The 14,843-nt window shown below is 30.6% G+C and overlaps 1 protein-coding gene across 1 annotated transcript; it reads right to left on the bottom strand.

Annotated features, from left to right (window-relative positions):
- Positions 1-2,705: 2,705 nt before the first annotated feature.
- On the bottom strand, positions 2,706-14,147 carry LOC148283360 (uncharacterized). Its single transcript, XM_088223644.1, has one exon. The coding sequence runs from the start codon at positions 9,434-9,436 to the stop codon at positions 7,436-7,438; it is 2,001 nt and encodes a 666-aa protein (XP_088079770.1). The 5' UTR covers positions 9,437-14,147; the 3' UTR covers positions 2,706-7,435.
- Between the last annotated feature and the right edge of the window lie 696 nt (positions 14,148-14,843).

Genomic DNA, 14,843 nt, shown 5'->3' on the forward strand with positions numbered 1-14,843 from the left:
CGTTTATTTCTATTTTTATATATCTTTAAATTTTTAATCTTTTTTTTCTATTGAATATGTTCTGTAACTTGAATAATAAAAATAAAACTTTTATTTTATTGGTTGGTTGGAAGAAATTGCCATTTGGCAATAAGCCCGCCAATGTACAAATAACATTATGTACAAAAAGTTAAATAAATAAATAAATAATAAATTATGTTTTGAAACTTAACAGGATCGGTGGACATAGGGTCCTTAGTAAAACCTTAAGTTTGTGACCTTAAACGACCACCGCTCATGCCACGATTTTGAAAAAATGGTGCTTAAAATCAGTTTTTTGTGTATAATTACGTCCCTGAAGGTTTTATAGAAAAAAAACATACGAAAGTCTGAGAAAATAAAATTGACTTAAAAATCGTAATAATTTTTTTTCGTGGGATCAATACTTTCCAAGATACACGTTTGAACATCAAATACATTTTATCAAAATAGCGGAAAATCGCTATTTGCTCTAACTTTTTACTAATTATTTGATAGTTGACCTACCAAAAGTCATCATCATCATTCCATGTCCGCTACCTAGTTGGAGTATATGGTGTCACAAAGATCCTCCAGGCATCTCGGTCGGATGCCAGCTCCTGTGCATCCTCACAAGTCAGGTTTGCATCTCGCAGTTGTGACATAAACTACCAACTAAATTAGCAGCGGAGGTCTAAGACGCCGAGAACTTGATGAGAAAGTCTTTTCTACTACTACTATTACTACTTCCATCACGCCATTTCACCGTAGGGGTAGGCAGAGAGAATGGCCCGCCACACACGTCTATCCTGGCATACATTCTTAGCTTCTTCTACATTCATACATCTTGTCATACATGCCCTTCGGTTCTGTCTGCTTTTGACATGACCAGACTAAATATTTTCAATGGGCTTAATCGTATTGTAGTTATTAACCACCATTCTTTTAAAATTGCCTCATTAAAAAATAGTACGTAAACATTAGATTTAAACAGTCATTTTCGTATTTTTAATAAAAAATCTGCTTAAATGTTTTGTGTTACTAAAATATTGGTGAACAATGTTTAGTGTTATTATTTTATATTTTATGAATTGTATATTATATATTGTGATATTTTTTGCTGTTAGCAAACTAAAAATAAGTACATAAATATTTTGTTTGATAACAACCACAGATTGTAAGGTCACTTTGCCTTTTGATAAACATGTTATCTCTAACTTGTACTCCTTGGTCACCATGTAGGCATTGTGTTTGTCACAAATATTTTTACTTATCAACAAATTTAACCCACCACATAAAATTTCTATCAGCCAGTTAGGATTCGAAACAAAAACCGTATCTTAACATATTACAACAGAGATGAAGAGCATTTTTGAGACAGGAATATGGCATTTACAGCGCTTATGACCTGGCATTGGCTGGTTTGAGTTGCCATTTTACACACAGAAAGTTTTTTCAATTTTAATTTAAATAAATAATTTCGAAGAATACGGAAATACCACTTTTTTTAAAACATTTTTTATGTAATAAGGGTCATTGAAATACTGTCGAGTAAAAAAAAAAAAATTTTTTTTACTGCTTATTACTAGAATAAAAAATAATTTTAAATTCCCGCAAAAACGGTCATTGCATTGACCACGCCCTTTATACGTCACGATTAATGTTAATTTTCAACTTTGTTCCAAACCATTTGAATTCTTTCAGAACACCGTCACGAATTTTGGCCTCACAATTATCAATGCCAAACATGTCGCGTTTTTCTAGTGACATACGCACTTTTTAAAAATTTATTGCAACAGAGAGGAAAAACATTTTTGAGAAGGGAATATGGGAGTCTAGGCATTCACAGGGCTTATGACCTGTCATTGGCTGGTTTAAGTGGCCACTGTACACACTGTGTAACATTCGCCATCCTGCCCATGTTTGAACATCCACATTTCCTCTACTCGAAATTAGTTTCCAATGCTATAAAACCATAAGATGCAACTCGTACAGCCGACACACGGGAGGAGTGGTTATTCTAGTTAAAGAAAATATTATGTTTGATATTATTTCGAATAAACAACATGAAAAAACAGCATGGATTTTAGGAATCAAAATAATTTCGCAAATATGGGCAGAATGGTGAATGTTACACAGTAAGTAAAGTGGCCACTTAAACCAGCCATTGACAGGTCATAAGCCCTGTAGATGCCTAGACTTATATATTACCTTCTCTTAAATGTACTTCGTCTCTGTTGTAATATGTTAATTTTATATAAATGTAAGTTATTACATCATTACAACGGTATTTTACCAGGAATTGCCAATAAATAACTTAAATCAGACCTTTTATTACTTTATAAAGTAATAAACTCATATATTGACTGTCCTGATGATGGAGTCGGTGTGTATCCGTGGATCTGGTCGACATACCACATTATAACTTGTCATTTAAAACATTTTTTGTACTACTAATTTCAAAGGTACTAAGGCACTAAGGTTCAAAGCAAATCTTCGAAGGCAAATTCTGGATGAGTTAATTTTTTCCCTATTCTGAACTGCCTCACCTCTGTTGTAAAAATATCCGATAAAATTAATTTACTCGGCAATTATTAAATCATTAAATCTATTCCAGATCTTCCCTGGAGACACTTCAGGACTTCGGCTTGTCGAGTATTAAAGATGAACATCGCAAATTCAGAACCGCGGAGAAAAGAAAATCTCCTATTCTGTAAGAAGATAAAAAACATGTCAGCAGACCGGTCCGGCCAGGTTTGGAAGAAGATATTTATTCATGCCAATCAAAATAAACTGTGATAAATATATATATTGTAAAAGGCGTATTAAAACAAAGACGGTAATCTCCACCATTGGTCTGAAATTATTTAGATATGGCGATGGATAGAGAAACAAAAATACGATTGAATTCCAAAGGTTTCAGACCATAAATGACAGTATCGCGTAAACTTTTAACTCATTGTATTGTAAAATATGTCAATAATTTACCCATTAATTACAATAAAATATAACTTCCGGCAAAAGTTATTAGCTAATACAATAAATTCGGGGGTTAAGGGTCATAAGGGCGAAACTACAAAAACAGAGTTTTGAGATAAATGATAAAACAGTTTTCAAAAAATAATACTGTCTTTTAAGGGTAACAAATAAAGAAAATAAAAAATACAGTTAATAGAGCATAAAATGTTTTAGAGACAAAAATATGAAACTACGCTTTCGTCTATATGACCCTAACTTGCGCTTACATTAGTAAATTAACAAAATGATGTAAAAGGTGTTTTATTCTTCTGACTTTAAACAAAACGCTTCATTTGTAGTTTCACACAAATTTATCTAGGTAACTACTTATCGGATGATTTTCATCTTTTTGTCACTAACAGGATATTTTGTTTGGATATCAGATTAGTACTTAACACAAAACAGCATTTTTTGTAGTTTCGCCCTTATGACCCTAAGCCCCCGAATCCTCGCAGTCTGGAAAAAGTAATAAAAAACATTTTTTGCATGTTCCTCGAAACGAAAAATAATGGGGAGTGCCATCTTTGTTTTAACATGCCTCGAGTATATTTCATAGGCTGTCAGGGATATTTTGAGCCAGTAACAAAATTGATCTTTAAATTATTACGATAAATACTCAACACTTGACGAATATACCAGAATCACTTTTTACACGTTTTCAAAATAACGCAGTACGAAAATGAATTTATTCATTTTGCATTCATTTAACAATGCGTAATAGTAATACTATTCATATTTGGAATTCTTTACATCGCTCTTTTACTTACTAGGTGCCAAGTGGGTGGCTGGCAGTAAATGAAAGTATTTTGCTGCCATGTTCATCATAAATATTTAACTATTTCAGTTTTTTTAATTTGAATTTTTATACAAAGTAAATGAAAGTATTTTGCTGCCATGTTCATCATAAATAGTCAACTATTTCAGTTTTTTTAATTTGAATTTTTATACAAAGTAAATGAAAGTATTTTGCTGCCATGTTCATCATAAATATTTAACTATTTCAGTTTTTTTAATTTGAATTTTTATACAAAGTAAATGAAAGTATTTTGCTGCCATGTTCATCATAAATAGTCAACTATTTCAGTTTTTTTAATTTGAATTTTTATACAAAGTAAATGAAAGTATTTTGCTGCCATGTTCATCATAAATATTCAACTATTTCAGTTTTTTTAATTTGAATTTTTATACAAAGTAAATGAAAGTATTTTGCTGTCATGTTCATCATAAATAGTCAACTATTTCAGTTTTTTTAATTTGAATTTTTATACAAAGTAAATGAAAGTATTTTGCTGTCATGTTCATCATAAATATTCAACTATTTCAGTTTTTTTAATTTGAATTTTTATACAAAATGAAAGTATTTTGCCGCCATGTTCATCATAAATATTAAACTATTTCAGTTTTTTTAATTAGAATTTTTATACAAAGTAAATGAAAGTATTTTGCTGTCATGTTCATCATAAATAGTCAACTCTTCAGTTTTTTTTTATTGAATTTTTATACAAAGTAAATGAAAGTATTTTGCTGCCATATTCATCATAAATATTCAACTATTTCAGTTTTTTAAAATTAGAATTTTTATACAAAGTAAATGAAAGTATTTTGCTGCCATGTTCATCATAAATATTCAACTATTTAAGTTTTTTTAATTTGAATTTTTATACAAAGTAAATGAAAGTATTTTGCTGTCATGTTCATCATAAATAGTCAACTATTTCAGTTTTTTTAATTTGAATTTTTAAACAAAGTAAATGAAAGTATTTTGCTGTCATGTTCATCATAAATATTCAACTATTTCAGTTTTTTTAATTTGAATTTTTATACAAAATGAAAGTATTTTGCCGCCATGTTCATCATAAATATTAAACTATTTCAGTTTTTTTAATTAGAATTTTTATACAAAGTAAATGAAAGTATTTTGCTGTCATGTTCATCATAAATAGTCAACTCTTCAGTTTTTTTTTATTGAATTTTTATACAAAGTAAATGAAAGTATTTTGCTGCCATATTCATCATAAATATTCAACTATTTCAGTTTTTTAAAATTAGAATTTTTATACAAAGTAAATGAAAGTATTTTGCTGCCATGTTCATCATAAATATTCAACTATTTCAGTTTTTTTAATTTGAATTTTTATACAAAGTAAATGAAAGTATTTTGCTGTCATATTCATCATAAATATTCAACTATTTCAGTTTTTTAAAATTAGAATTTTTATACAAAGTAAATGAAAGTATTTTGCTGTCATGTTCATCATAAATATTCAACTATTTCAGTTCTTTAAAATTAGAATTTTTATACAAAGTAAATGAAAGTATTTTGCTGTCATGTTCATCATAAATAGTCAACTCTTCAGTTTTTTTTAATTGAATTTTTATACAAAGTAAATGAAAGTATTTTGCTGTCATGTTCATCACAAGTTTATTTCTTGGACAGTCAAATGATGTTTGCCGTTCTGATGACCATTGAAAGCCTTGTTTCTTTAGAAGTTTCGTTAATGGTAGGGCTAATTTAGCGAAATTTTCTATGAATTTACGATAATATCCTACAAGTCCGAGAAAAGCTTTTACGTCGCGTTCTGGTATTGGGATAAGATAATTTATTATAGCGTGAATTTTATCTGGGTTGGCTTTGACTCCTTTATCAGATATAACATGTCCCAGCGACTTCCATTTGCAAAAAATCACACTTATCAGGCTGTAATTTTAAATTGTGATTTCTAAGTTTTTTTAAAAAGATTTCTTTAAGCTTTAGGTTATGATCTTGAAGTGAGGATGCATAAATAACAGTGTCATCGAGGAAGACAAAACATTTGATACCTTGTAGACCTGAAAAGAAGTTATTCATAAGTCTCTTGAAAGTGTCGGGGCGTTTTTGAGACCGAAGAGCATTCTTTTGAATTGGTAATATCCCAATGGTGTCTTAATGCAGTTTTTTTCCGAATCGTTAACATCCAGGGGTATTTGGTGGAAACCCGAAGCAAGATCTGGAGTAGTAAAATATTTTGAATTGCCTAGTTGATCTTAGAATATCTGCAATATTTGGCAGAGGGTAGACATCACCTATGGTAATGTCATTGAGTTTTCTATAGTCAATGACTATTTGCCATTTTTTCTTGTCCGAAGCATCTTCCTTTTTTTCGTTCTACTGTGCTGGACTATGGAGAAATTGATGACTCTATATTTTGTGATAACATTTTATTCATTTGGGAGTTAACTTCATTTCTATGTACTTTGAAGTATCGGTAAGTTTTAGTAATAACATACCGGATTGGGTGAAGTAACAGTAATTTGGTGTTTTATCGACCGAGTGTTGGTTAATTTGTCACATTCGAGGTAAAATAAGTCGTTACATTAATACCAAATATTCAAAAGAGAATCTTGTTCTTGTGTATTTAGGTGGTTTGTTAAAATTTGATTTTCCAGTATTAGATTTCTGGATTCAGAGCTGCAAGTGCTGGACTTGGGCGGACTGTTAGAACTTTTGACTGAAAGCAATCAGTCGTGAGCGTTACACTGATAATTTGTAGAAAACTTAGAAGGAGGCTATGACAGGGGTAGTTTTCTTCCTCAGGATTGTCCACCAATGGTAACACTTGTGCAGATACTTAATAATTTATTTGTCAAGAAGGAAACATTATTTATGTATTTTTTATAACTACCGAATAATAATGACACAGCTGGTATGTGCAAAAATTATATCTAATTAATAAAGAGTGTCGGCTATTACACTTGTGTATAAAAGTTTGGTTGTGTTTTTGGTACAATTCCCTTTTTTGTTTCAAAATATTTATATAATAATAAAGTGATTAGTATATAATGATGATGATGAAATTTATATAATAATAGTTAGATTATTTGCAAGTTTAGCAAATATAAATAAAAGTGAATTTTAAATTTCTTTCAAATTATTACATATTACGTAATTTTAATAGATTATACTTATACTTAACTTAACATAACTTATCTCGTATCATAACTTATCTCTACATCTAGATGTTATAATATTTATGATCATTAGATCAGGCGCGCTAGTGCAATGGTGGTATTTTGCAATGTACATTTTATAAACAATTACAAATGATTTCATTTAACCTCGTATATAATATATTTATTAATCTCATCATGATGTTATTTCTTTTAACTTTCACATCAGAATGCAGGGACTCATTACTACATCCTCTGTAATTCGTTATCATTGATATTTGACAATATTGTCTTAAAAACACAATAATTAACAATTATTGACTCATAAGATTTTTTTTTATTTTTATTTTTCCTTCACAAACCAATTCTATACAAAATATACTTGAATTGCAACGTCAATATTTTCGTGAAGACTCGCCTATATACATATACATTTACATATGCATACACATATTTATATAGATACACATACTTATATAAATACACATATTTCTTAAGAATACGTGTTGTCTCTCAAAGGTTGCATAGACCTAGTGATCATTCTGTCTCGGGGGGCTACTGGAGATGTAGTGGGTGTATTTTCCCTTTCTCTCCCATCAGAGTTCACATTTGTTAAGGATATAGCAGGGTATCTGTCATGGCTAAGGTTATCGTGACTTTGTCTTCTTGCAAAGCATTGATTAAATATTTTGACACAACATCCGTTATGTTTGTCGTTATTGCGCTTTTTAAATCTCCTATATAGTTTTAGCAATCCGTATAAAATAGTAATTGCGATTAAAATAATTATAGTTGTACTATAGTATGTTGTATATTTAACTATATGTGGTTCGTTTTTCATATTATTAAGATCGTCATTAAATTTATTTAATTTATGTGACGCTAATCTTAATTCGTCTAAGTCGATGTTAGAAAATGATATAGGCAATAAATGTGGTATGGTCATGTTGACTTTTGTTTTGGTACAACATTCATCGTTTACGATACTAAAGCTGTAAGCTGGTAATGTAACGTTATGCGTAATGTCATTTGTAGCAGTAAATTGTAAAGATTTCGTATAGGCTTTACAGGGTTTAGTTAGCTGTAGTAGTCCTGTTCCTATTACATCGATTTCTTTTACATGTTCCTTTTTACAATCTATAGTTAATCTTGTTTTCGAAGTTTGTACATAAATCCATTTATTGTTTAAAAGTTTATGCCAAATTTTAATTTTTCCAAATATAGTTCTAGTTTCGCAAGTTCTAGGTATTCTGCTAATACTTGAAGTTAAGATTTCAGATTCGCAAGACGGATTGTCTAGTGTTGACATTATATCCATTCTGTGACAGATAAATCGATTTGAATTTATTTGTTTACAATCTTCTAAATTATTCATTCCAAAATATAATGTTTTCGATTTAGAAATTCCAATAAATTTATATTCGTTTCTTATAAGTGAAAACGTTTCAGGCTGTTGTGCATTATGTGGAATCGGTAATGGTATAATTTTACTAAGAATAAATTCTTGTGTCTGAACTAAAGGTATAGATATTATATATATGATTTTATTTTTCATAAAATATGATGTAAGAGTGGCTAGATTTAATATATTGTGAATGTTACCTAGAGTTGGTGGTACTAAAAATTCTCTTCCATGTGCAATGTATTGAACATTTGCTGTTAATTCTTTATGTGCCTGTAAAGGTGTAATAATTGATGGATGAATTAAGTTATTTTTACCAAACATTATTGAATTGAATATATTTTCTACGTGAATTCTAATTTCTTCTACTACGTCTCTTAGTAGATTCAATTGATTTGTCATGATGGAATTCATGTTGTCTAGGGTTGTCTTAGTCTTCATCTTTGTCATGAAATCTTGAATATCGGCAATATTTTTGTTTAGGATTATGTCATTAGCTTTGAATTTCGATAACGAAGTATTAAAGTTTTCAATAGTAGACGATACGACATGAGTTTGGTCTATCAATAAATTAATAATATGTTCGTCGTCTTTAGTGACTTTTGTTATTGCTTCGTCATAGTAATTTGCATCTGCTGAGTCTAATGTTCCAAAAAGTGTTTTAAATGCGCTACCAATACCATCAAACCAACCTCTTTTAACTCGATTAGGGCTGTTTGAGATAAGGTGCGAAAATGAATTTACTTTTAATTCCAAGTCAGCTAATAGATTTTTCGTTGATGCTAGTGATGTTTTACATGTGCTATCTAGTTGATATGATTTTAATTGTGTACAAGCAATATCAGTTTTATGATAAATAATAATGGCTTTCTCTAACTGTGGTTGAATATTCGATGTATCTTGGAATGTTACCATCTTCCAGAAATCGTTATATATTTTTGCTTCTCCCATAGTTTCAAAGTAAAGTCCTATTCCATTTGTTATCGGTGTTGTATAATTGTCCGTCATGGTGCTAGTGATCATCGTGATCATCAGAATGATTCTGTAAATTAAAATATTTTTTTTATCTGATTGATATGGTATTTTACACATTTTTTATTGATTTTTAGCGTAACGTTAACTGGTGAATTTATTTTTACAATTTCATATGGTCCTTTAAATTAGTATTCCGTCATATTCTAAGTTTACATTCGTAACAACGTGAAATTTAAATTTAATACTATTTAAATTAAATTTTATATAGATTGATCCTTCAGTTATGCAATCGATACTAGTTTTTTTTATACCTTAAATATTTATTTTATCACTTTCATTAATGTTCATTGATGAATCTTTATTTAAAATTTCTTTTTTAATGAGAGAAATGCTGGCACCAGTGTCAATTAAAAAATCATAATTTATAGAATTATTATCATCATCATAATAAGGTATTGTTACGTAAGGTAATGTTCCAAATCTAGTTGAATCCAATTTAATATTATAGATAGGTAATAAATGCGTATGTTTTACAAAATTTTGCATCTTAAAATCATCCTTTATTCCATCGTTGAGATGCACAACATGGAATTGGTAGCGTTTAAATGTTGAATATTCTTTTCAATTTTATTTAGATTTTTCAAAAATGCCTCTTTTTTATGTGGATATTTAACTAAAAAATTATCAATGATATGACCTTTCTTTTTACAAAAATTACAAAATAGAGTAGTTTTGTTCCCTAGCCCAATATTTTTATTCGGTTTTATGTTTAAAACTTTCTTAGTATTTTTAAAACAATTACTGGATAAATGTCCTAATTTACCACATACATGTCATTTGTTTACAGGTTGTGTTGTTTTATTAGAACTTTGTAAATATCTAGTAATTTTTTCTTCATTAATCGCTATTTGACAAGCTTCTTGGAAGGTAGGAGGTGCTCTAGTTCTTAGTAAATCAGAAAGCTTTGGATTAACTTCAATTATAAACGATTGCAATGCAAGATCGTCAGCGCTTGCATATCTACCTTCTAATTCTGTTCTAATTACAGTGGATAGATCAATAGAAGTTTTTAGTTTTTTTAAATGAGTATCCATCCTAAGGATATAGTTGGTAATATTTTATGTATTTCCTTGTTTGCAATTAAGTAAATCTAATGAAAGATGTTCTCGAGTTTTACTTTCTCCAAAATTTTGTTTTAAGAATGCTTTAAGTTGTTCTCAATTTTCGAAAATTTTATTACTGCAAGCCGTTTGTGCCTTGTCAGTAAGTTTTGATCGAATGAACTCTAGTACAGGATATTTCTGAATTTCACTAGACAGTTTTAGGGCTCTTTCACAATTTATAAGGAAAGGAGTTAATTTATTCCCATCTCCATCATAAGGATTAATGAAATCCTTAAGGTCAGAAAATTAAAATTTCATTGCTTCACTTTCGTTACTACTACTTGCTTTGTTCATTTCGAAAAGAAAATATTATTTTAAATTTAAACTAACAATTAAACAAACCAAATAACAAAATAAAAATACAAAGGAAGAAATGGTCAAAATTACAAGACAATTATAGACTTACAAAAATAATGTTGGGGTTGACATTCCTGGTCGAATTCAGCTGGAGCACGGCGAGTTGATCTGTCTCGATGCTTAGGGTACAGCTGCTACAATGATGGTGAATTCTTTCGTCCTGATGAGGCAACTCTTCCTAGGAAGGCGGTGAAAGCCAGATCCGCAACACAGCAAAGAGGATCCAAAGAACAAATGCCCAAAAGAAGATCCACTCAGCGATGAAGAAGTCCTTTTTTAAAGAAATATTTTTTCAATAAGTGTCTTCTATCGTATCTTGTAGTTTCTTGTAGTGGTAGTTTTCTTTTCTTATCCCTTCTGACACCAGTTTTTGTGTTAGAACTTTTGACTGAAGGCAATCAGTCGTGAGCGCTACACTGATAAGTTGTAGAAAACGTAGAAAGAGGCTTTGGTGTGTGGTGGCTAGGGCCTTTTGGCGCAGCCGTTATGTTAGCACGCTCAGGGACTGCCGGCAGGCTTTCCGTCTGCGTGCTCCACCAAATTGATAAGGATTAACGTCCGCGTGTCACGCTCCGCAAAGGAAACCTCGTAAGAGTAACCTTAACTTCTCGGTCACGGACGGGAACCCTTATGTTGAAATGGTATATGTAAGGTGCGATAGTAAGTGAAAGAGAGTACTCACGGTTTGTACGATGTTTATTACACTGAATCAATACAAGAGTTGATTAATGACTATTCAATTAATGTAGAAAACGAAATACTAAAAACTAGGTATTTAGATAAAACGTAGATGATGAAGCGATTCAGGTGTTGCACGAAGTGCGTGCGGTTCGGTGGACGATTCGGGGAGACCTCCTTTGTTTTCGGTTATTCGGTCGGCCTAGTGTAATTCCTTTCGGCTATGTTCGGCTCTTGTCGGCTCACCGAACACGTTCCGCGTGACGTCGCGCCTGCTGGCGCCACAAGGCTATGTCAGGGGTAGTCTTCTTCCTCAGGATTGTCCACCAATGATAACACTTGTGCAGAACTTAATGATTTATTTTATCAAGAAGGGAACAAGTACAATTATTTATGCAGGCGTATAACTATCGAATAATAATGACACAGTTGGGATGTGCAATCCCCTTTTATATGGTTCAATTCCCACAAATATCATGTTTATTTACCTATTGCGTCGTATTCCAGAACTTACTAATACGAATTTTTAATGCGTCAACAGGATAAATAATCAGTTAATTATGACGGGATTTCAGGAAGAAATGATGAGTATTTTCCACATATAAACAGGATAAAACTATCAATCAAATATAAAATTAGCTTCAATTTAATTATCAAAAGGAAGACGCTTAATCACAATAGTTTTAAAAATGCTTTAAGTTGTTCCCAATTTTCGAAAATTTTATTACTACAAGCCGTTTGTGCCTTGTCAGTAAGTTTTGATCGAATGAACTCTAGTAAAGGATATTTCTGAATTTCACTAGACAGTTTTAGGGCTCTTTCACAATTTATGAGAAAAGGATTTAATTTATTTCTATCTCCATCATAAGGAGTAACGAAATCTTTAAGGTCAGAAAACGAAGATTTCGTTGTTTCACTTTCACTTCAACTTGCTTTGTTAATTTTTAACAATCAAACGTTAAATTAAGGAAGAAGTGGTCAAAAGTATGAGATAATTATACGTACAAAAATAATGTAGAAGTTGACATTCCTGATCGAATTCAGCTGAAGCACGGCGAGTTGATCAGTCTCGATGCCTTGAGTACAGCTGCTACAATGACGGTGAATTCTTTCGTCCTGATGAGGCGATTCTCCCTGGGAAGACAGTGAAAGCCAGCTTATTTTTTAACGTTTCGAATGCTATTTGTTGGTTTTCCTTCCAATCAAACTCAATGTCCTTTTTAAGCAAAGATGTTAATGGCTTCGATAATTTTGCGAAATTCTCTATGAATCTTCTATAGTATCCAATCAGTCCTAAGTATGATTTTAATTCTTTTGTATTTCGTGGAATCGGATATTCTTTCACAACGATTGTTTTTTCAGGGTTTGGAGAAACTCCTTTATCTGATATTACATGTCCCAAATAAGCTACTTCTTTTCTTAAAAATTCGCACTTATCAGGTTGAATTTTTAAATTGTGTTTTCTTAGTCTTTCAAATATCTCTCTTCATTTTTGTTCATGATCTACGATAGAATTTGAGAAGATTATTAAGTCGTCAATGTACTTAAATAGTTCTAGTCCCGCTAATACAGTATCCATTAATCTTTGGAATGTAGCTGGTGCATTTTTTAATCCGAAAGCCATTCTGCAATATTCCAAATGACCTGATGGTATAGAAAAAGCTGTTTTCTTACTATCTTCTTCATTCATTTTAATTTGATGAAATCCGGTTTTAGATCAAGAGTTGTAAAATAAATACTATGTCCTAATTTATCTAAAATATCCGTGATGTTAGGTAGAGGGTAAGCATCTCCAATTGTTATATCATTCAATTTTCTGTAATCTACTACTATTCTCCATTTTTTCTGTCCACTTGCATCCATTTTCTTTGGTACTACCCATATAGGTGAAGAGTATGAACTTGTTGACGGTCTAATAATACCTTGTTCCAACATTTTACTCATTTGTTTATTAACTTCTTCTTTATGTACCTCTGGGTATCTGTATGTCTTTGTATGTCCACTTGCATCCATTTTCTTTGGTACTACCCATATAGGTGAAGAGTATGAACTTGTTGACGGTCTAATAATACCTTGTTCCAACATTTTACTCATTTGTTTATTAACTTCTTCTTTATGTACCTCTGGGTATCTGTATGTCTTTGTATGTTTGTATGTACATCGTGTATGGTTATAATTCTATGTTCCACTGCGGTGGTCGCAGATAGTTGGTCGTTATCAGTAGAAAATATATCCGCGTATTCTTCACAAATATTCAATACCGACATTTTTTCTTCATTATTTAAATGTTCTGTTCTAATTAATGAGCGAATGTGGTCAGTTCGGTTACTGAGTCAAGTTTTACCGATTGTATATATTTCGTATGGCTTAAGATATGTTGAGAATGAGTGGATTTTTACAGTCTTATCTGTGATATTGATGACAGATACAATTGCTTTACCATCACTGTTAACTGTGGTTAATGCATTTGATACTTTAATTCCTTCTAACATTTGATAGTATAAAATTAAACCTTCTTTAATCTCTGGATTATTAACTTTTACTTTGATGAACATTTCCGATCAAGGTTTTAGTTTATATAATATAGTTTCATTATGTAATTGCAATTTTACATTATTTGGTAATATAAGTTTTTGTATTTTTATTTCGGAATTATTGTTTATAAGAAAATCATTACCTAGTATACCGTCGTATTCTAGATTAATATTTGATATGACGTGAAATTTATGCGTAATTTTATCAAACAATTTTAATTTAATTGTTCCGTCCGTTTCATTGACAGTTTCCTCTTTGCTAATACCTTGTATTTTAATTTTTTCGTTTTCATCTATTAATTGTGAATTCCCATAGTCTAGAATGTCTTTTAAAATTAGAGACACACTGGCTCCCGTGTCGATAAGGAAGTCGTGAACATTAATAATTTGACCTTGTTTAAACTTTATCTTTACATATGGCAAGCTTTTAAAAGAATTTTTATCAATTCTTACATGATGAATATAAGCATCGTTTTTTTTCTACTCCATCGTTGCGACGCTCAACGAGGATCCTATGCAGTTTAAATGATTCACTTGAACCGTTTTATTCTTGGAATTGAGATACCTATCTCTTTTAGATGGATCTTTTTTAAAACAATCTTGAATTAAATGTCCAGTCTTGTGACAAAATGAACATATTTTAGAATAATTTTTATTGAGGATTGTTATTATTTCTTTGAGTAAAATGAAATATTTTCTTTTGATTTTGATAACTATTATTTTTACCTTTATAACAATTAATCGACAAGTGACCTGTTTTACCACATGTATGGCATTTTTTTTACATTAATT

This window comes from Micrasema longulum, unplaced genomic scaffold, assembly GCF_059751315.1.
Source record: "Micrasema longulum isolate JH-2025_06_02 unplaced genomic scaffold, ASM5975131v1 h1tg000244l, whole genome shotgun sequence".
Classification (NCBI taxonomy): Eukaryota; Metazoa; Arthropoda; class Insecta; order Trichoptera; family Brachycentridae; genus Micrasema; species Micrasema longulum.